The sequence below is a fragment of the Zootoca vivipara genome, chromosome 16 (genome assembly GCF_963506605.1).
Source record: "Zootoca vivipara chromosome 16, rZooViv1.1, whole genome shotgun sequence".
NCBI lineage: Eukaryota > Metazoa > Chordata > Lepidosauria > Squamata > Lacertidae > Zootoca > Zootoca vivipara.
In genome coordinates, this window is record NC_083291.1 from 23452811 (window position 1) to 23475898 (window position 23088).

At 46.4% G+C, this 23088-nt stretch overlaps 1 protein-coding gene across 1 annotated transcript in view; it reads left to right on the forward strand.

The window, feature by feature from the left end:
* FRMPD1 (FERM and PDZ domain containing 1) overlaps positions 1 to 23088 on the forward strand; it is a 76107-nt gene that overhangs the window by 23331 nt on the left and 29688 nt on the right. The window contains 5 exon segments of the mRNA XM_060269066.1: positions 9537 to 9667; positions 15784 to 15873; positions 19343 to 19500; positions 21406 to 21511; positions 22919 to 22964. Of these exon segments, the coding sequence (XP_060125049.1) occupies positions 15788 to 15873; positions 19343 to 19500; positions 21406 to 21511; positions 22919 to 22964 (396 nt within the window). The 5' untranslated portion in view covers positions 9537 to 9667; positions 15784 to 15787.

The window sequence follows — 23088 nt, forward strand, 5'->3', positions numbered from 1 at the left end:
AGTTGCAGGAAAGGGACTTCCTGACAGGTGGGGGGTTTGGTGAACAGCAGCATCACATAAGGACAGGGTTGGGTGGAGGGATGTCAAAAGTCAAAAGGCAGAGGGTGGGTTGTTGTGACCCTTCAGATGATGGTCCTTCCTGCCTGAGTGTGGCAGGAAGGTCACATGGGGTCTATGGGGCAATCATATAGTAAGTTATTGATTACATCAGGACAGGGGCGTTTCCCCAGGAAATTAAAATTTACCAGTGTCCCTTATTGACTGTCCAGAATTAATTTAAAACTAAATGGCATGGGGAAAGAAGTCTCTCTTTTTGAAGAATATGGCCTTGAATATTCCCAGTGCAGAAAGATTGGACATCTAAATATGAGCAACTGTATGAACTTTTGTTGCTTTTTATTAGATGTCATTTTTATCAGATGCTATTTTTGTGAGTTTTTTTTGTAATTTCAAGTTTAAAAAAATTAATGTTTTAAATGTTGTGTTATAAATTGTTGTAACTTGCCCTGGGAGCTTAGGATGATGGGAGTGAATAATTACAACAACAAAACAACAACAACAACAACAACAACAACAACAACAACAACGTCTCCACTTCATTCTATGTTCAAGATTATTTGTGCTCATGATGGTCTCAGGGCTGCTATGCATGATTCTACTTTCAACATTGTTCTACCTGCAGAAGTTTTGAGGTGGACATTCTGCTGGTCCTGTAGCTCCCTGCTGAAATCAAGTAAACTTTTTTCATACCACAAATGTCCCAAGAGGGCAGTTATTGTTGTTTTTGTTCTACTTTAGTTGCGCTAGAGCAGGCATGTCCAACAGGTAGATCGTGATCTACCGGTAGATCACTGGTAGATCATTGGCTCCCCCCAAAGAAGCTCAACAACTGTGGCTCCCCTAAAAAAAAGCTCAACATTTTACCTCCTCCCTGAAAAGACTCAACAACTTTGACCTGAACCCCCCCAAAATGGGACCTTCCTCCTTCCTAAAAAAAGCTCAACAATTTTGACCTGAACCCCCCAAAAGGGGGTAGATCACTGCCAGTTCTTAACTCTGTGAGTAGATCGCAGTCTCTTGGGAGTTGGCCACCCCTGTGCATTAGGGCAACAGTGCCCCTACAGATGGCAACAGTGCAGGAAGACTGAGCAAGCACCGCAAAGCAACAGATAAAGTGGAATGATGTGTAGATGGTCCAGCATAAATCCACCACTAATGTACTGTTATTTCATCAATAGCATGTCATACAAAAAATGCAAGTGTATTTACTTGCATTAAGATATAGCAGAAGTTCCGGGGACCAGTTAGCTGCACATTTGCATGATGTATGATGCTTATGTGTCGCTGGGGTTAAATTCCCCTATACGGCAACCCCTATAGGGAAGATATTTTGCAAGAACCTATAAGGGCTTCCCTTGATATTTAGCTTGAACTTCCTCTGCTGTGAAGAACCCAGCTTGAACGTCTGCTAGCTTTCTCTGATCCCCTGTGAGAGCCCCAGGCTCATTGCTCAGACCAAAAGAAACACGCATGCCTGGTCTCAGGGGCATGTGCAGAGTTCCAGTTGAACTGCGCTTCTTGGAAACACCAGATTCTCTCAAATGAAAATGTTCTTACCCCCCCCCCCACTCCGTTGCAACTAGTCTGCTACTGGATCCTCTGAGGCTTCAAGAGGACAGGAGTGTATTGTCTGCAACAGATGGCTTTGTTATGCCACATTGTTTCTGGGTTGCAAAGCTGCTGGCTCAGAAGTGAAGTCCCATTAATTGTCCATCATAATTAGGCGAACAGCTTGGAAGCTCCTGTGTCTTGACTATGAATTTTTTGGGTAGTTCTGTGTTGTTATTGTTAAACTCTGCCGGAACGAGCCTGCCTTTGTCCTGAGGATTGTTTAGCAAGAGTTGCTTTCCCCCACCCAGAAGGAGCGATGATCACACAGCTGCTGTTTCCATTCTTCATAAAAGTGAATTGTTCCCGGCTACCAAAGTAACCAAAATTAGGCCATTGGGGGAAACGATCAGATAAGTAATTGACGCAATAATACGGAGTCTAATCCGATTAAGGAGATTTGTAAGGATCGGACCATGTGCTCCCGAGGAGTTGTTTTTCTTGGGTGATGGGATGGAAAACACCTGAGAAACAGAAGAAGGATCAACAAAGCTGTAGCAAAGAGTGAAGACAAAGAGGACCACTCATAAAATGCTTCACAGGATAATGGTTAGTATTGGTTAAAACTGAGCAAGTCCTCCAAGGTGCAATTTATGCATCACCCCAGGCACTCTTAAGAGAAGAGACTGCAGGTTCTTCACTTGCTGAGTTTACACAGCTTCATAAGTTGTGTTCTGCAATGTTACTGCCACAAATTATGGTTGTTATTATTATTGTTATTATTAGAATTTATATACCACCATTTACCCAGGGGTCTCAGGGTGGTTCACAGAATAAAGTCAAGATATGAAACAACATAATAAATAAAAAAACAGCCCAATCACCACCCCCAAAGTTTTTTAATAGATGCACATTTTAATAAGAGAGATAGATGCAAGATTTGAAATGACCCCAAAACAATTGCCATTAACTACAGGAACAATCAAAAAGACTGCAACCCCAGACATAAAGTGGCATGCAGAATGTGTGGAACCGTTTCAGTGAAGCAATTGTCCCATCTGATAAGGGCTAGACCAGGCAGGCAAAAATTGGATAACTTCTTGGAGTTATGCTTTGTGTGGCTTAAAGCCATATTTTTACCAAGGTTGGCTGCCACCTCCCATTCTCTGCCGAGCGGTAGCAAAATTCCAGGGGGTTCCAAGCATTCACCCAGGGTTTGTGCTACTTTGAAGAATTGAAGATGCAGCGGAGACTGCCGTAGCTTTAAGAATTTTTTAAAAAATAAATAAATGTCATTGCTTTTATTAATTCTTGGATTAATGAGATTTGAAGTTTCCGAATCTCTGGACTTCTCACCTTCCCCTCCATGGGTTCTGTTGTTAAACCTTTTCTACTGCATCTTTTTCAGTAATCCATGGTTTTTTATAACTCCATTATCTCTATAGTACTCGTTACATTACAAGTGGTATTGCAATCCTGCTAATGTTTTCATCCGCTTACAGTGGTCTCCAAGATAAATTATAAAAATTTCCCATTCCTTGTTAAAGTTTTGGTCTTCTTGGTTCCTGAGCTTTCCGGTCAATTTTGCCATTTAGGCATAGTCCAACCGTTTAATGTGCCATTCTTCTCTGGTAGGGATTTTGTCTTCTTTCCATCTCTGAGCTAGTAGAATCCGTGCTGCTGCCGAAGAAATATTATTTATTCACATATTTACACCTGAATTTAGATGGAGTCCAGATTTTACAGCATGGTCATTTCAAGTGGGGCTTGTTCCCCATAGCAGTGCAGCCCTGGAGTCAAAGGCATCTCTCCAGCCAGACTGCAGCCCGACAGCCCAAGAAGGATCTCAGACTCTGTTCTTTCCCCTCTTCTTCCCAGCACACCTTGCTAAGGATGCTCTTTTCCCATCACTTCACACACTCATCCCATCGCCTTGGCAACCTCTGTCTGCCCAGGTCCAAGATTCCTCTTAGATGGGCCAACAACACCTTCAGGGGTCAACTACAAATGCCCTACAAATAACCCAGAGATGCATTTTAAATAAAAGGATACATTCTACTCATGTAAAAACAGGCTGATTCATGGACCGTCCGCGGGCCAGACTGAGAAGGCAATTGGGCCGCACCCAGCTCCCGGGCCTTAGTTTGCCTACCCCTGCCTTATGCCATGTAAATGCCTCTAACACAGGGGAAAGGAAACTTAGCTTGTGTTTTCCCACTGGCCTCCAATCTTCCCTTCAATACTCCAAATAATCAAAATCCTACCATTTATTAATTTCCAGGGTTTTCTTTTTGTAATATTTTGGACCGAATCCCAGAGTAGCTGTACGGATACAGCCCATTATGCATTAAATGTGTGTTGCTTTATAATGTTCCTGAAGGAAGCACATTTGTCTAGCCCTTGCAGACAGAAGAAGCCACATTGTTTCGTACTGAACAGATAGATATATTTTTTTGCATTAGTTACTGTGTCGGTCTTGTTCTGGCTTTTAAGGACAGCTTAGCCAGAGTCTTTTGTTTCTAGAGTGGGAGGGGACTTTTCCATACAAAGACTCCAGTTTGACCAGAGGCGTCCTGTACACCTTTCCCATCCTGTACAGAAAGGGGCTTTTAGCAACTGCAAACATGTTATGCATGTTTGGGGTGGGGCAAAGACTGCATCTGCCAAGGTCATCTTCTGCATAGCTGTTAGTCAGAGTGGACCTAAGCAGGTGTTGGTCTGTTGAGTTTCTGGGTGCAGACCTCCCAAGTGTCCCTGGAAAACAGGGATTTACAGGTTTAGAGAAGCCATCCCGATTTCTGATTTGATCCTAGAATGTCCCGCTTTTCCTTAGGACGTCCCTATTTTCATCAGAGAAATGTTGGTGGGTATGGTAAGATGTCCCTACTTCTACTGGAGAAACGTTGGGGGGTATTGAGTTACACAACCTCCAAGCCATTTAAAAACTTCCCTATACAGTGGTACCTTGGTTCTCAAACTTAATCCGTTCCAGAAGTCCATTCCAAAACCAAAGCGTTCCAAAACCAACGCATACTTTCCCATAGAAAGCAATGAAAAACAGATTAATCTGTTCCAGACTTTCAAAGGCAACCCCCAAAACAGCAGTTTAACATGAATTTTACTATCTAACGAGACCATTTCCCCATAAAATAAAGGCAATAAACAATGTACTGCAGTCACACAATCAGCAGCTGAACTGGGTTCCACGCAGTCACAAAAGCAAAACAAAAAAGAGCCGCGAAATAAATAGCAAATACAGACACTCAAAACAGAAGTGTGGCACTCAAAACGGAGCATGTTTGGCTTCCAAAAAAAGTTCACAAATGGGAACACTTACTTCCAGGTTTGCAGTGTTTGGGTTCCAAGTTGTTTGAGTACCAAGGCATTTGATAACCAAGGTACCACTGTACAGGGCTGCCTTCAGATGTCTTCTAAAGGTTGTATAGTTACTTATCTCCTTGGCTCGGGGGACGCTTGGAGGGCCTGTTCTCAATTTTTTAATGAGGGACTCTGCTTCCTGCCACAAACCCTAATGGTGTGCATTGTGTTTTGTGTTCCCGGGATAGGATATACTGCAGGAAAACAGGTTTTGCAAGCACACACACTCCTCCAGCAGCAGAAATCGATGTGATTTACCAGCACGTAGAAAGGAGCAAAATGTTGGGTGGCCTGTGACTACCTGCCCTTCTTGTGCTTTTCCCAACAGAAGGGTGCTCTTTGGGTGCAATTGACGTGCCTGCTGCAGTTCCCACGCTGACGAGGCTGGGTTGCTTGCTGTCTGCGTCCAAATGGCAACTGACATATTTCTAACAATCGGCATGGCTAATGCAAGGGATTGGCTCTGATGGTATTTCACAGTTCTCGGCGTTCCTGTCCTTGAAATGATGGAAAAGCATCATGTGCCTTCAGTTGGCAATTATCACAGGCAGTGCATCTCTGGGCCCATCACAAAAGCTTTTAAGCTTGTCAGCTATAGCTTTAGGATCCCCCCCCCCTTTCCTAAGGTCTGTTTTGCAAGCCTGGGTTTTTTTAATGATCATTTGTTCTTTGGGGAGAGAGAGAGGGCATGATGCGGCAAGAAAGTGGTTCTTTCCTGCTTAAAGTATATGTATTACATTTAACCACTTCTGCTAGAAGGAGATCGTTTAAGGAACCCAGGGTCACTGGGAAGGAGTTCTGTGTTGGTTTTTGCAAGGGCAGTGAGCAGGGATGGGGGAAGAATTTGATTCAGTATGCATTTAAAGCCAACTCTGCCAACTTCGACTTTCCAAAACAATATGAGAACCGAAACACAGCTACCGTATCCTTCAAAATTCTCACTCCTCTGAATTTTGCAATGCAGTACTCCAACCAAACAATAATTACAAAAATGAATATATTAAGAAGCAAATATATTAGTGAAAATGCCATACAAAAGTGCATTATATTAGGAGAAACTGCTTGCAAAAAAATGTGTACATTAGTCAAAAACACATACGAAAAATGTGTTTATTAGGAGAAATTCGCTTTAAAATGCTGAGGAATTCCCACGAATATTTTTTTTTAAAAAAAAAAAATACAAATTGCTGCAGAAAGGTAGAGAGCTGGATCTAAGATTGGAAAAATGAGAAATTGAGAGAACCAAAATTGACAGGGACAACTGAGATGATCTTTGGCCTATGTTTGGATTCAGTGGTGCTCTTGGAAAGGAGGGGTGAGAAGCATTGCAACCGCCTCCTACAGGATTTTTAAAAAAAAGATGCCAGAGAATCCCAACGAAAACAGGAGCGCTCACTATTCATCCCATGTCTGGAACAGAGAACAATCCAGCGAATACAAATCATCATTTGTTGCTGTTGCTTTTGGTCAACAAATGATACATCATTCATAGTTCCCCTCCTTTGCCTTGAGTTTCCTTTGCACTGAAATGAATAGGATGTAGTAACGCAACGACAATGTAAACTACATAATTTACCTAATTAATTAAATAAATACCTAATAAATTGTGTAATTTTGCCAGAAAAGACAGCGGGACAGATAACATAGTCTGTGGCAGAAGATGAACCGCAGAGGAATAGAAACAGGGCTGCCTGTGATGAACTGGAGTGCAGAATGATTCCTTTCTCCATCCTTAGTCGCAACCTAGCGAAGGAACTGCACAAGCAGAAGCTGTGCAGCCCTCGTTTGCTCTCTCATTGCAATGCCCACTGAGACCTAAGTGTTCTTTACATCTGGAGCCATAGAAACTGAAGGCGACTAGTTGTGTGTGCCAGTAGAACAGGCATGGCTAAGCTCTGATCCTCCACCAGCCCTGACCAATGGCCATGCTGGTTGGGGCTGATGGAAGTTGAGCAGAATAGCACCTGCAAGTTCCTCATCCCTGCGCTAGAACATCAGTGGAGACATTCTGTTTTCCCCCTTTTTTTTAGTTGTGGCACAGGCAATAATCGCGAGAATATTCGTCTTATGCTTGATTTCAGGGCAGCTAACGGTCTTGAGTTGCAGTAGGGGGTAAGAAAATTAAGGAGGCACATGTGTTTTACCCCCATGCTCTTATATTTCTGTTTATTCAGGGTGAGGCCAGTGCCACCATTTTCAATACAACTGTCAACCCTCCAAGGGTCACCCTCCAACTGTCAACCCTCCAAGGTAGGTAGCCGTGTTGGTCTGAGTCGAAGCAAAATAAAAAAATTCCTTCAGTAGCACCTTAAAGACCAACTAAGTTTATATTTTGGTATGAGCTTTCGTGTGCATGCACACTTAAGCTCACACCAAAATATAAACTTAGTTGGTCTTTAAGGTGCTACTGAAGGAATTTTTTTATGTCATAGTGGGTGTGTTCAAAGCATAATAGAGGGCATGACTATTTTATTGTTATTTATTAGTATACCACCGTATACCTGCAGGTCTCAGGGTGGTTCACAGGATAAAATCACAAAATACATAATCAAAGCAAAAGCAACCCAATAACCACCACCACCAGCCCCCCCCCACATTTTTAAAGGCCATGGGATGTCAATCAACCAAAGGCCTGGTTAAAGAGGAATGTTTTTGCCTGACGCCTAAGGGTGTATAATGAAGATGCCAGGCACAAACAGAGAAGGCAGAAAAGACCTGTTCTCGTGATGCCACCCTCCAGACCTCTCATGAAGGAAGCACATCTATAGATACCTCTATCTATAGAGGTGGTACCTCTACTTATGGTCACCTCCGGTTACATATCCTTCGGGATACGTCCGCGGCAACCCCGGAAGTGTTTTTCCGGCTTTTGCCACATTCGCATGTACAGAAGCACTAAATCATGCCACGCGCATGCGCAGAACAGGGACCTCCGGTTGCAAATTCCTCGGGATCCGTCCGGAGCTCCGGATCAGATCCCATCCGCAACTGGAGGTACCACTATATAGGAATAGATATTAAAGGACCTCTTGGGAAAACATTTTGGTATCACAAAATCGCTGCAGAGGTTCTGCAAGATTGGTCATTTTAAAAGGAAGGGTTGATTGGAGGGGGGGGGAGAGAAACAACAACATAATACTTGACAATCAGAAGGTTGATGGTTCAAATGCCTGTGACGGGGTGAGCTCCCATTGCTCTGTGCCAGCTCCTGCCAACCTAGTAGTTCGAAAGCACACCAGTGCAAGGAGATAAATAGATGGGAAGATCAACAGTGTTTCCGTGCACTCTGGCTTCTGTCATGGTGTTCCGTTGTGAAGTGGTTTAGTCATGCTGGCCACATGACCCGGAAAGCTGTCTGTGGACAAACGCCGGCTCCCTTGGCCTGAAAACAAGATGAGCACCGCAACCCCATAGTCGCCTTTGACTGGACTTAACCGCCCAGGGGTCCTTTACCTTTTACCACTGTGACAACGGTAATGCTAGATCATATGTGTATGCTCCCAACAGGAATTAATACCACTGGTGAAATGAATGTATATTGAAGTACTGGGTCCTATATGAAAGCTTCACACACAGCAGCTGGGAATGCTAGAAAAAGAAGAAGCCAATCAAACCACGAAAAGAGAAGGCAAACTACAACTCCCACCAGTCCCAGCCAGTATGGCCAATGGTCAGGGCTGATGGGAGTTGTAGTCAGTCCAGCAATCTCTGGAGGGCCACAGATTTCCCCATCCCTGCCCTAAGGACTCAATCACTATGCACTCCAGTGCCTATACTGACTCTACTATTCTAAGGTAAAAAGGTAAAGGACCCCAGGGTGGTTAAGTCCAGTCAAAGGTGACTATGGGGTTGTGGCACTCATCTCGCTTTCAGGCTGAGGGAGCCGGCGTTTGTCCACAGACAGCTTTCCAGGTCATGTGGCCAGCATTACTAAACCACTTCTGGCAACAGAACACTGTGATGGAAACCAGAGCGCACGGAATCGCCCTTTACCTTTCCCCCATTGCGGTACCTATTTATCTACTTACACTTGTGTGGTTTTGAACTGCTATGTTGGCAGGAGCTGGGATAGAGCAACGGGAGCTCACCCCATCACGGGGAATTGAACTGCCGACCTTCTGATCGGCAAGCCCAAGAGGCTAAGTGGTTTAGACCACAGTGGCACCCACACCCCTCTACCGTACTAGAATACTAATACTTGTATAGTGGTACCTCTGGATGTGAACGGGATCCGTTCCGGAGCCCCATTCATATCCAGAGAAGTACGCAGCCTGCAGCGCCAAATCTGCACATGCTCGCCATACGATTCGGTGCTACACATGTGCATGATGTCATTCAGCACGTCTGCGCATGTGCGAATTGCCAAACCTGGAAGTAACCCATTCCGGCACTTCTGGGTTTGGCGCGTTCGAAACCCATGATGTACACAACCTGCAGCGAACGTGACTAGAGGTATGACTGTATAGCACAAAAAGGGGAGAATATCCTAGGCCCCTGTGCTACTGAAAGTCTTGTCTGAATTATCACATACTTCTCATCTTCTTGCACAGGTGGAAAGGCAGATGAACCAATGTCCCAAACATTGAGCATGAGGTAGCATCCAGAGGTGCGAGCCGATCTCACAAAATGCAAAGCACGTGAACAACTCCGCTGGGTTAAAGCCAACATTAAGTACACACACGTAAGTCTCGCGGCACGGTTGGATTCAGTTTATTCATTTGGGTTCTGAGTCAGATCATTCATCCTGGGGGAGGGCAGAAAAGCCCAAAGCAATCAGAAGTCATGCTACCTTTTAACCACAGCAAATTTGGAAAGATCATGACAGGTTGATCAATAGCTGCTGAAGTGCTGAGCTCTCTTCCTTTGCAGGCGTGTGCACTTAATTCAGCAGCTTGTTTCGTCCAGGACTGCACTTTTTTGCATAACCTTGGCCTAAACCTTAGGCCCTAAAGAAAGCTCTAGAAAGGGAGAAGCCATTTTGGCCCAGCTGTGCATTTCAGAAAAGTTGACGGTTTGCTACGAATGTGCCTTTCTGGACTATTTATTTCCTCACAGCTAGCACAGAGGAAGCAAGCCATGATCACTGGCTTAGCATTGTGTCTGAACTCAGGATTGCGGTTTGTTTCACTCTGACAAACCATGGTTGGCAAACCAAGAGCAAATTCAAGCTACAGGTTGCTGTTTGTTGAGAGGTTGAGAGTGAAACAAACCAAAAGCCCTGTTTCGGATACAATCGTGGTTTGCTTCCTCTGTGTATTAGCAGGGGAAAGAGACAGCCTAGAAAGGCACAAACATAGTGCACCATTAACCATGGCTGGCCACAACGTACAAATGAGGCCTGTATGAGGGTTGCATGGGTCAGTGGGCTACACTATATGGTTACACACCATCCCGATCTCTCAGTGGTGCGAGATTCCAGGAGTCTAGGTGTTTATCCAGGGTTTGTGTTGCCTCTGGAAATGAGGCAGTGGAAACTGTGGTGTGTTTATGATAAATGGTTTATTTACATGTATATATACAACCTGAGCCAATTATGGAGGGGCCCGCAGCATTACCCTCCAATAGGTTCTTGCTTCTCCCATGGCCACAGTCTTGGATGCCAGCAGAAATCGGAAAGTCCCCTTGCTCAGTGAAAAATACTCTGAGTCGAGAGTGAATTTCATGCTCTTTATTCAGCTCGTAGTCATCAAGGAGAAGAAGAGAAGAAGAATACCCTTTTCCCAAAACCATCTGCTTATATACCCTGTTTCTCATATTTTAAGACATACCCATAAAATAAGCCATAGCAGGATTTTTAAGCATTCAAGGAATATAAGCCATACCCCAAAAATAAGACATAGTGATAGGCGCAGCAGCAATGCAGGCCACGGCAGGAGGAGGAGGAGGAAAAAAATAAGACATCCCTTGAAAATAAGCCAAAGTGTGTTTTTTTGAGGAAAAAATAAATATAAGACATGTCTTATAATATGAGAAACACGGTACATTATTTACACAATGGGCTTTGCATGATTGGCTACTTCAGGGCTACAACTGTGGGCCAATCAGTTTGTGGATTGACTTTTGCCAGCAGCCTGATTGGCTGCTCCTGCAGGCCAATCAGGTTGCGGATTCACTTCTTCCAGCCATCTGATTGGCTGCTCCTGCCAGCCAATCAGGTTGCGGATTCACTTCCACCTGGAGTTGGATTGGGTGGCTCCTGCGGACCAATCAGACTGCTGATTCTGGATCCTATTGTTCTATGATTCAGCTCAGTACATAACACCCAGCTTTCTGCATTTAACCGACACTTTTTCTGTCTAGCCCACATCCCAGCCAATTCTGCTTTATCCCTGCTAACTAACCCCCAGGGAAAGGAGAGGCTCACTGCCACCCAACACAGAGTTTCTCCTTGTTAATCACCTATTACCTCTCTTTTATTCTCCCTAATGGCTCTTCTCCAGAGTGATTTCCGGAGCACAGAAAATCTGGTTTGGTCTGTATTTTGACACTGCTAAATTCAGCATCTAGCAGCCCATCTCAGTACTCCAAGCAATGATTAAACCCCAACACTCACTAGACCTAGAATTTAGCAGAGAATCTGGCACCCAGGAATTTAGGGGAGTCAGGTAAAGGTAAAGGGACCCCTGACCATTAGGTCCAGTCGTGACCGACTCTGGGGTTGCGGTGCTCATCTCGCATTATTGGCCGAGGGAGCCGGTGTACAGCTTCCAGGTCATGTGGCCAGCATGACAAAGCCGCTTCTGGCGAACCAGAGCAGCACACAGAAACGCCGTTTACCTTCCCGCCGGAGCGGTACCTCTTTATCTACTTGCACTTTGATGTGCTTTCGAACTGCTAGGTTGGCAGGAGCAGGGACCGAGCAATGGGAGCTCACCCCATCACGGGGATTCGAACCGCCATCCTTCTGATCGGCAAGCCCTAGGCTCTGTGGTTTAACCCACAGCGCCACCCGGAGTCAAGGAACCCACAAACTCATACCATTATATTACGCAACTACAGTATCTACATGTGATTTGCTCACTATACTTAACAACAATGCGGTTTCTACATAATGGAAGATGGGATGAACTTTTCTGTACTTTCCACACACACAAAAACTTAAGTAACTGAAGCTTACCTCTAAGCTAGAATGAGGCACATTTTCATGCTCTGTAACTTACATTAACAGTGGAATGCATAAGAATGTAAGATCATGCCTGCTGGATCAGATTAAAGGCCCATCTAACTCTGTGAAGGGAATAGGGCTCTCTTAACAACTGTTACCATAGCTCTCTTAAACTACAGTTCCTAGGATTCTTTGGAAGAAGTAATGACTGTTTAAAGTGGTACGGTACTGCTTTAGATGTGCAGTGCAGATGGAGCCTCAGTGTAGAATGGGAATGAATGAACAGAGCCAGAGAACATTTTGCCTTTGGAGTGTTTTACTAGATAGACTCATGGCTCCCAGCAGTTCAATAAGCTTGCTTGTTTGTTTATCTGACTCAGGCAAGTTTACCACCTATGAGAAACTTGATTTGCTGAGAAAATTAGAAATGAGGATATTAATTTAGCTGATGCCCTGTGTCATTCGGTATAAACTGCTGTGGAAATGCCTTATCAGCTTCCTCTTCCAGATAGTGTTTCCCTTGGTTTTTGTAACCATAGCAATCTCAGTGCTTGTATTCATTTGATTTGCATCTTAATGCAGCACGACTCTTATCATGTTCTAAATGGAGCCCTGTTTTCTAATGAACTTGGGTGGTAGACAAATAAATTTGACTCACTCAATGAGAAAATAACATTCTAAAGAGAAAATGTTCATCAACTATAGCTCAGAAGGCTCCACCCTAAAGCCACAAATATGGGTAAATGGAATTGCCCAAAAGGTGCTTGGTGAAACAAAATCTTGCCTGCCTCTGAAATACCTATGCTAGGGAGAGGATATATTTATTAGATATTACCCTTCCTTCCTCACATTTGTGAGCTCACCAAAGTGCATCCCTTTGCATCTTAAAAGGAAGCTTGGATAAGCTAGTTTTAGCCTTTAAGTAATCCAGGATGCTTTAAGACTGGGTTCTCCTGGTATTTCCCCCTTTTCTCCCCCTTAAAACCATAATCACCCAAACAGCCTTGTAAAATGTATTTTAAAAAAAACATTTACTCACTCATAGTTTCTGTTGCAGAATATCAGATACAGCAGCTTTGTTCAGGCAGGCTTAAAATGGTAATTCAGTTACAAAGACATGTTTAAGTCTGGTTTAAGAAGGTGTCTGAGCATTTAAGCTCAGATATGCAGATAGTTCTGACATTTCTGGCTTGGCATTGAGATGAAGAGCTTTCCTGTAAGAGTGAAGAGAGGCAAAAAAGGATGTGCCCACGCAGGCAGGGCCAGATTTAGGTTTGATGAGGCCCTAAGCTACTGAAGGTAACAGAGCCCTTTATATCTCCAGCTGTCCTTTGTCAACAAATTGTCACTGTTTTTTTGTGTTGAATATATGCTACATGGTAATTTATGGACCTAATAGGTATATAAACCCATTTGCACATGTAGCCATGTGTCAGGGGATTGTCGCGGCTACTCTAGAGTAACGACGCTCCGCATGCTTGTCTTTCAGCAGTTTTTCATTTAGTGCAGCCTATTTACAGTGAGCTGGGTCTGTACAACATGTCTGCTTAGTCCGACGCAGAATCCGGTACTGAACCGCCCCTGGACCTTTTCCAGCATAAGAGCCTAGGGACAGCAAATCTCTTTCCCCTCCTTCTCCTGCGTAATTCTGGAACTGGGGGGGGGGGGAGATCTGCGCTCCATGTTTTCCTTCTCCCCCCTCCCCCCCCTCTCTTCCTCCCTCCTGTGTCGCAGGGGCTCTCCCTTGCTGAGAGATCCATGGCCCTCTCTCCACTTCCTGACTGGACTCCTGAGCGTCCTCGCTGTTCCCGCTGCTTGGGGAGAGGCTGCTTCTGATGAGAGGAAACGGATCCCTATATTCTCTTCCCCTTACACCATGCAACCAGTCCATGCAGAATGTAGGCACCCTATATGTAGAAATGAGCAAACCAGTGATATTTTAGGGAGCAGGCTAGCAGGCGGGGCCCATGACTTACATCATACTGTTGCTGTATGTAGGTTTTATTTTATTTGTTTTTTTATCTTATATTTTGGAAATATACATCCAGGTGTTTTTTTCATTTAAATTTTTTTTGGGGGGCCCTAAGAGAGTGGGGGCATAAGCTATAGGTTGTTTAGCTCATACGTAAATCCAGCACTGCACACAAGTAAGGAGAATATTTATATGGCCACGCCCTTCCCATGCCAGGGCACAATGGGAGTTCTCTCTAGCAAACTTACAGGAAAGCTCTGAGCTTCAACTCCTAACATGTGCCTATCTAGCAAACATGCATTGTTGGTTTGACGTCACAGTAAATACCCCACATGTATAGTTCAAGGCGTTACTGTATGTAAATAGAGCTATTGCTTAGGCCAGGAGGGGCTAGCATGGCACCTTTCAGATGCTATTGCTTAGGCCAGGAGGGGCTAGCATGGCACCTTTCAGATGCTATTGCTTAGGCCAGGAGGGGCTAGCATGGCACCTTTCAGATGCTGATGAACTTCAGTTCCCATCATCCCTGACCATTGGCCATGCTGGCTGGGGCTGATGAGAGTCGGAGTCCCACAGCATCTGATGGACACTATGTTTCCTACCCTGGCTTAGGCAGAGTCGTAATGCTTGCTTAGTGATAGCTTAGGCAAGTGTGAGTCTTGCAAGCTGCCCATTCAATTCAGTCTGGGTTTTGCGAGTAGTTTCCTGGCAGACACTTTGAGCCAGATCTGTCTGTCTTCCCATCTGCAGCCTTAATGACCCACCTGAGACAGCCACCCCATAGCAGAGCAGTCAGTTCTCTCCTTGGGTCAGCCAATTTCTCTAATTAGCTAGAGTTTTCAAAGCAGCAATGGGCTTTGTTTCCATTATAGTCTCTTCATGCACCCAGGACACAGTGTATGTTTCCATACTGAACACTCATCAAAAGAACTTGTTCTCTCTCGTAAGGCATCCCAGCAAAGAACATTTTCAACCTTCCTGGAAGAAACTGGATGTATTCATGTATTACTTACGGAGAACGAATGCTTTGCCCGTGATCGCCACTGTTGCCTTTGTAAAGCTTTCCCCTCTGGGTTTTGGTCTTCTGAAGTACCATCCTGCAATGCATCTTAGACATTCATAATAAAGACCTGAGGCAATTAACTTCCTGAAGTTATTCTCCGGAGTATACTGCTCTCCCCTTCGCTCTCATGCTTGCCTTGTCCCAGCCAGCTTATGGGAGCACCAGGATCTAAGCTATAACTTCCAAGGGCTGAACATGAGCAGAAGTTAGCCAGCAATAGAAAGAAGGTTGCAGGTTCCAAGTAGGAGACCCCATGTGAGCAGGGTCGAGTTCTCCAGCAAGGGTGCAGAACCTGGTTCCCTCTGGGTGTTACTGTACTTCAACTCCCACCAGACCAAGTCAATATGACCAATGGTCAGGGATGATGGGAGTTTAGGTTCAACAATGTCTGAAGTATACCTGAAGGAACGTCTCCACCCCCATCGTTCAGCCCGGACACTGAGATTCAGCTCCGAGGGCCTTCTGGCGGTTCCCTCACTGCAAGAAGTGAGGCTACAGGGAACCAGGCAGAGGGCCTTCTTGGTAGTGGCACCCACCCTGTGGAATGCCCTCCCATCAGATGTCAAGGAAATAAACAACTATCTGACTTTTAGAAGACATAGTAGTAGTAATAATAATAATAATAATAATAAATGGGATGGTATGTTTCTTGCACAGGTAAATGGAAGATCTGGAGACACGCAAGGCCCGTCGGATAGAGCAGATGGTAGCCAAATGGCTGCGGCGGTCACGGGATCATGCAGCCAGGTAGGTATTTTAAGGAAATGTCATTAAAAGAGGGGGGATGTGGGATACCCTGGTTTCATAGGGGCATAGTTTGGATGTGGGTGTTTTCTTGTACCTTCTCTTGTCACTCGGGCCTCAGGTGGTAGTTGTGGCCCCCCGCTTTTATTGCAGTTTTGGGTTTTCCTTTTAATCTAATCTTCCTGTCCCTGTCTCCCTCTGCCTCCTGCCTTCATCCCCAAGCCCCTTCTCTTTTCCACTGGCTGATGGAACTTCCCAAGCTGCCCTGCAAGTCCAGGGTGAGCATTGCTATCTCTCCCCACCAAGGCCGCCCACCCATGAGTCACAAGGTGAGACACCCACCTTGGGTGGCAAGATCCACAGGGGCAGCAGATCCTGATGTTGATCTTAAGTGGCTCCCCGCCCCCCCATGTTGTTTCTGATGCAAATCGTCACTCACCTCTTCTTCCTTGACAGGGAAGGGGCACCATTTTGTGGTTTGCCTCAGGTGGCAAAATGTATTGAGCTGGCCTTGTTTCCTACCTCTTCTCTCTTTCTCTTTCTCTCGCACACACACACACACACTCTCCCCCCCCCCGTCCAAATCCAAATCCTGGCTGCCCCAGCCAGTCTTCTCTTTATTCTCCTCTTCTCACATATCCTTCTGTTCCTGGTCTGCCCGTCTGCCTTTCTCTCTCACACACACACTAAGCTGTGTGGTCTCAGAAAATGCCCGCCTCTGCCTCCTGCAATCGCTCCGCTCGACACTGCTGCTCTCTGATTTCTCTCTCACCTCCTTTGCCCTCTCTGGGGGATATGCTGAAAGCTGGAGCTTTAATCTATCCAGGCTTCCATGCCAGTGCTTGCTATTCTTTCTGCCCGTTTGCCACTTAAACTATGCTACGTCCTGGCAAGCTCTGGAAGTTGTCACCCTGCGATACCCGGAGTGCTGCCAACATTCCTGTGCCTACTTCCATTATCTCCACTTCTTTTCATGTCAGCCTCTCCTCCCTCCCTGGCCACCCAGGGCACTTGCTGTAAGCTGAAGTCCTAGAATGGCTGCAACATCTTGCCTGCCAACTCTCCCCCTTCCTTCCTTGCCACTGCCCAGTTCAATAAGAGGCTCTCTCCTTGGGCTCCCAGGCTGCCTGCCTGGAGAACAAAGGCTGTGACCTCCTACTGACATATTCTGATGCGGACAGTGGCTTTTGTGACATCATCCTGGTGTTGCCCACCTGAAGCAGGAACAGATTCGCGATCCCCTCCCACAGCTGCTGTCCTTCTAGCAGAAAAAAGAAAAATGTCATGCCCCAATGCCTGCACATTGTTGTCATTGCCATTACTTACCAGTATTATTTACTTACTGTACATCTAATCCAGAATGTGGCAGCCAGACTGGTGACTGGGAGTAGCCGCCGAGACCATATAACACCAGTCCTCAAAGACCTACATTGGCTCCCAGTACGGTTCGAGCACAATTCAAAGTGTTGGTGCTGATCTTTAAAGCCCTAAACATCCTCGGCCCAGTATACCTGAAGGAGTATACAATGGTCAGGGATGATGGGAGTTTAGGTTCAACAATGTCTGAAGTATACCTAAAGGAGCGTCTCCACCCCCATCGTGACAAGCCCGGCAAACAGCGCCCGCCGATCTTCGGCCCTGTGCTGTGTGACAGGCGGGGGTGGGGGAGAAGCGGAGATCGTGCTCCGCTCTCCCCCCACCCCCGCCTGTCACCGAAGATCGGCGGGCGCTCCTTGCTGGGCTTGACAAGCCCGGCAAACAGCGCCCGCCGACCTGTGCTGTGTGACAGGCGGGGGTGGGGGGGGAAGCGGAGATCGTTCTCCGCTCTCCCCCCACCCCCGCCTGTCACCGAAGATCGGCGGGCGCTGTTTGCTGGGCTTGACAAGCCCGGCAAACAGCGCCCGCCGATCTTCGGCCCTGTGCTGTGTGACAGGCGGGGGTGGGGGGGAAGCGGAGATCGTGCACCGCTCTCCCCCCACCCCCGCCTGTCACCGAAGATCGGCGGGCGCTGTTTGCTGGGCTTGACAGGCCAGGGGGGGGGGGAAGCGGAGATCGTTCTCCGCTCTCCCCCCACCCCCGCCTGTCACCAAAGATCGGCGGGCGCTCCTTGCTGGGCTTGACAAGCCCGGCAAACAGCGCCCGCCGACCTGTGCTGTGTGACAGGCGGGGGTGGGGGGGGAAGCGGAGATCGTTCTCCGCTCTCCCCCCACCCCCGCCTGTCACCGAAGATCGGCGGGCGCTGTTTGCTGGGCTTGACAAGCCCGGCAAACAGCGCCCGCCGATCTTCGGCCCTGTGCTGTGTGACAGGCGGGGGTGGGGGGGAAGCGGAGATCGTGCACCGCTCTCCCCCCACCCCCGCCTGTCACCGAAGATCGGCGGGCGCTGTTTGCTGGGCTTGACAAGCCCGGCAAACAGCGCCCGCCGATCTTTGGACCTGTCCTGTGTGACAGGCCAGGGGGGGGGGAAGCGGAGATCGTTCTCCGCTCTCCCCCCATCCCCGCCTGTCACCGAAGATCGGCGGGCGCTCCTAGCTGGGCTTGACAAGCCCGGCAAACAGCGCCCGCCGACCTGTGCTGTGTGACAGGCGGGGGTGGGGGGGAAGCGGAGATCGTTCTCCGCTCTCCGCCCACCCCCGCCAGTCACCGAAGATCGGTGGGCGCTGTTTGCTGGGCTTGACAAGCCCGGCAAACAGCGCCCGCGTGCACTTTTTAAAAAATAAGACATCCCTCAAAAATAAGCCATGTCGGGTTTTTTTGAGGAAAAAATTAATATAAGACATGACTTATAATATGAGAAACACGGTACATCTCTATGGAGAACTTTCTTTTTTTTAATATAAATTTATTTAATTAATTTTACATAATACTTATACATAACAAACATATCGATTCAAACAAACAAACAAACAAACAACAACAACAACAACAAAGAACACAAAAGGTTATCTCAAACATTCAGACCTACATCTACCCCTCTGTGGGTTCCATTTATATACAGTAATTTTGTTCCCGCATCTTTTACTGTAATCTATCTAATAATCAATGTCCATAATATCCAAAGTCCACGTTTCTTTACAAGTGTTTTTATATTCCTGCTCCTGATTTTAACTGTTTACAGTGATCTCTCAAATATGCTTTAAAGGTCATTCCAGTCCTTAATAAAGATTTGCTCTTCCTGATTTCTGATCTTTCCCGTCATTTTTGCTGTTTCGGCATATTCCATCAACTTGTTCTGCCATTCATCTTTGGTTGGTACTTTGTCTTCTTTCCATCTCTGGCCTAAGAGCATCTGTGCTGCTGTCATCGCATACATTTTTTTTTAAAAAAAAAATTCTTCTCTTTTGGTAATTCTGCACCTATAATTCATAATAAAAAAAGCTTCTGGTTTTTTAAACTTTTTCCCACCAATTCATCATATATCAATTCCTATAGGCATCCTTCTTAAGCATTTTTTTATATAATTTTTTTTGCAGGGGGAGAGCATCAGTGGGTGACAGAGCATTGGACAGCATTAATCAGCCTCCAACTCGTGTGAAGCTCACAGTGGAGGTCCAAAAAGATGTGCTGCTTGGACATTATGGCTTTGAAGTTTCCCGGAATCTTCCCCTTCTTATCACCTCGGTTGCTGCAGGTAGGGATGCCTTTCTTGTCCCACATTGGGGGCTGTGATATCTCTCTAAGGTAACACCAAATGGCATGATGCAATGACAACAGTGGGGATGGGGGGGCAGGAATGAATCACACAGAGTAGGCAAAGTTAACTCTTTATTCGAAGAAACAAGGTCTGCTCAGGAGCGCCTGGTCTAATGAGCACAGCAACTCTTCTCTGTTTTTTTAATAAAAAAATATATTTATGCTTTTCAGATACATACATTTCACTGATTTTACATTCATTTTGACATGACTTCCTTCCCCTTCTTTCTGCAGTTCCTTAAATTTATTTTTAATATCTTTTGCATATCCAAATTAACTTAACTTACTCGTTTATTTATCTTCTTTATATATATGTACAGTCATACCTCGGGTTACAGACGCTTCAGGTTGTGTCTTTTCAGGTAGCGTCCCGCACCGAACCCGGAAGTACCTGAACGGGTTACTTCCGGGTTTTGGCGCTCGCAGTCGCACAGAAGCGCTGAATCGCGACCCGCTCGTGCGCAGACGCAGCACTGCGGGTTGTGAACTCTGCGGGTTGCGAACGTGTCTCCCGCACAGATCACGTTTGCAACCTGAGCATGCACTGTACTCTTATATAGCTGCAAGTTATTACAATAATCCTGCCAGTGTTGTTGTCTGTTTACAATTTATCTTCAAATATTCAATAAACCATTTCCATTCATTTATAAAAAGTTTGTTATCTTAATTTCTTATCAAGTTTTGCCATTTATGTATATTCCATAAGTTTTTGTATCCATTCTTCCTTTGCTGGGATTTCTTTCCATTTTTGGGAGCAGCAACTCTTATCATAGGTCTTGCCCCTATGTCACAGTTGTGGAGACTGAAGGTCCCCAGCTTCACACAACTGCATGAATCTCCTCCTTCCCGGGTCCTTCCCATGCAATCTGAGACTACACCGATGCATAGTTGTCAACTTATGGATTGGAAAATAAGGGATCAGCAGCCTCACCCAGCGGCGCAGCACTAGAAATCGGTTCTGTGCATGTCCAGGCATGCGCAGAAGCGGCTTCCGGTGCCAGGCTGCCCGTGTCCGCATGTCTGGGCACTGGAAATCACTTCTGCGCATGTCTGGACATGCGCAGAAGCGATTTCCGGTGCCCAGACATGGGCAGAGCAGCAACAGAAATTGGTTCTGCGCATGTCTGGACATGCACAGAAGCGATTTCCGGTGCCCAGACATGGGCAGAGCAGCAACAGAAATTGGTTCTGCGCATGTCTGGACATGCACAGAAGCGATTTCCGGTGCCCAGACATGGGCAGAGCAGCAACAGAAATTGGTTCTGCGCATGCCTGGGCATGTGCAGAGGCAATTTCCGGCAGCACTTGGCAAGTGAGCGAGCAGCCAGCCGCCTAGCGAGGCGTTTTACTGGGCGGCGGCTGGCTGCTCGTTCGCGGGGGGGGGGCGCCGAGTGGAGCCTCCCTGGCCAGCAGGGAGGAAGAGGAGCTGCTTTGAAACCCGGGGAAATTACGAGATATCTACAATCCGGGATAGCAGCGAGAAACGGATTGAAATAAGGGGGTTTCCTTATGTGCCTGTCTCTGCTCCTCTCTCTTCATACCTCTTCTGTTCCTGGGAGACCAAGGAGAAGGGAGCTTGTCGCAGCAAGAGGGGGACATACCCAGGCTTCTTCACCAGCCTGACTCTCTCCTGCTTCAGAGGAGGAGCACTCCCATTCCTTCCTAAGCTGACAAGGGTGGGATGGAGTCACTCAGTGGTGCACTTATGTCTCTTTGGGTAACTTTGGTTTGCATTTTCATGTCATAAGATGTCTGAAGTGAGGCTCCAACTTTCTGCAATTCGAGTTGATTTTGTAAACCCGGAGAGATAATTTGTCCCTAACAGAGCCCTGACATTTTGCAGGCAGCACCGCTGACGGGAAGCTTCTGCCAGGGGATCACATCATTGCCATAAACAACGAAGCAGCTGAAGGGGACATTACCGGGGAACAAGCAGCTGCTCTTTTAAGGTACTGTGCATGAGCATGTTCAGAGCATTCGATAATGCAGCTGGGCTCCAGAAAAAGCTTAGGTTCTCTCTTTCTCTCTCTCTCTCTCTCTCTCTCTCTCTCTCTCTCTCTCTCTCTCTCTCTCTCTCTCTCTATATATATATATATATATATATATATATATATATATACTAGCTGGCCCGGCCACGCATTGCTGTGGCTCATCCCTGTGACTCCCCCCACTCTGTCCCGACCCATGACCTATCCCGCCCCCTCGGCCCAGTCTGCAAAGCCGAGCCAAGATGCTGTGGAGAGGGAAAGTTTCCTAGCTACAGTACCAGTGTTGCCGCCGCTAGAGGGTGCTGTTTTGCAACCTCTCCTGTGTTCCCAGCATCCCCGGCTGTCTGCGTTTTCACCATTAAACTACAAGTGTTATTCCAATCCTACTAACGATTTTAACTGTTTACAATGGTTTTTAAGGTAAATTAGAAATTTCCCCCATTCCTTATTAAAATTTTGGTCTTCCTGATTTCTGATTCTTCCGGTCAGTTTTGCCATTTCGGCATAATCCATCAACTTAATGTGCCATTCTTTTCTGATAGGGACAGGGGACAGCTTAGGTTCTCACCAGGGATTTGTGCTAGCAAAGACAGGCTTTGGGTATCCCAAGGAGGATCTGGACTTTTCTGTGGCATCTCCTAGCCATGTTCAATCAAGAGTTACTTATTTCTGTAGTCCCACGGCACTTTACAGAATACAAGTCATATGGTGTTTGAGATGGCAATGAAGCATCCAGACAGGAATATTGGGGGGGACAGTGGGAGATGCAGGGCTTGAATGAGGAAGACAGTTTAAAGGTAGAGCAATAGAGCTGACTTGGGTGTCATCTGTGTGGCACTGATGGTCTAAACCACTGGGCCTCTTGGGCTTGCTGATCGGAAGGTCGGCGGTTCGAATCCCCACAATGGGGTGTGCTCCCGTTGCTCTGTCCCAGCTCCTGCCAACCTAGCAGTTCGAAAGCACACCAGTGCAAGTAGATAAATAGGTACCACTGCAGTGGGAAGGTAAATGGCGTTTCCATGCACTCTGGTTTCCGTCATGGTGTCCCGTTGCACCAGAAGTGGTTTAGTCATGCTGGCCACATGACCCAGAAAGCTGTCTGTGGACAAACGCTGGCTCCCTCGGCCTGAAAGCGAGATGAGCACCACAACCCCATAGTCGCCTTTGACTGGACTTAACCATCCGGGGCCCTTTACCTTTTACCACCTGTGTATAAGTGGTACTGAAAGCAACAGGGCCTGGATGAAGTCAATAACTCATAGGACGTCTTTAGATAAAAGGTGGTTTTGCTACTATCCGGGCTATGTATTATCTCCCTTGTGGAAACAGCTGTTATATATCTTCATTTTCTCTTTTTTTGCCTTATAGGGAATCAGAAGTCTCTCTCCAGTTTACAATTCTCCGATGCACCTCGGTAAATTGCCTTCATGTACCACTGGGGTTTGAAATGCTCCTTAAGGGGTAAGGGTTTGGCCTCCTGATGGGTGTGCGCAAATGAGATGTTCCCAGAGGTAATCTTAAGAGTTACAAAGGGAGCT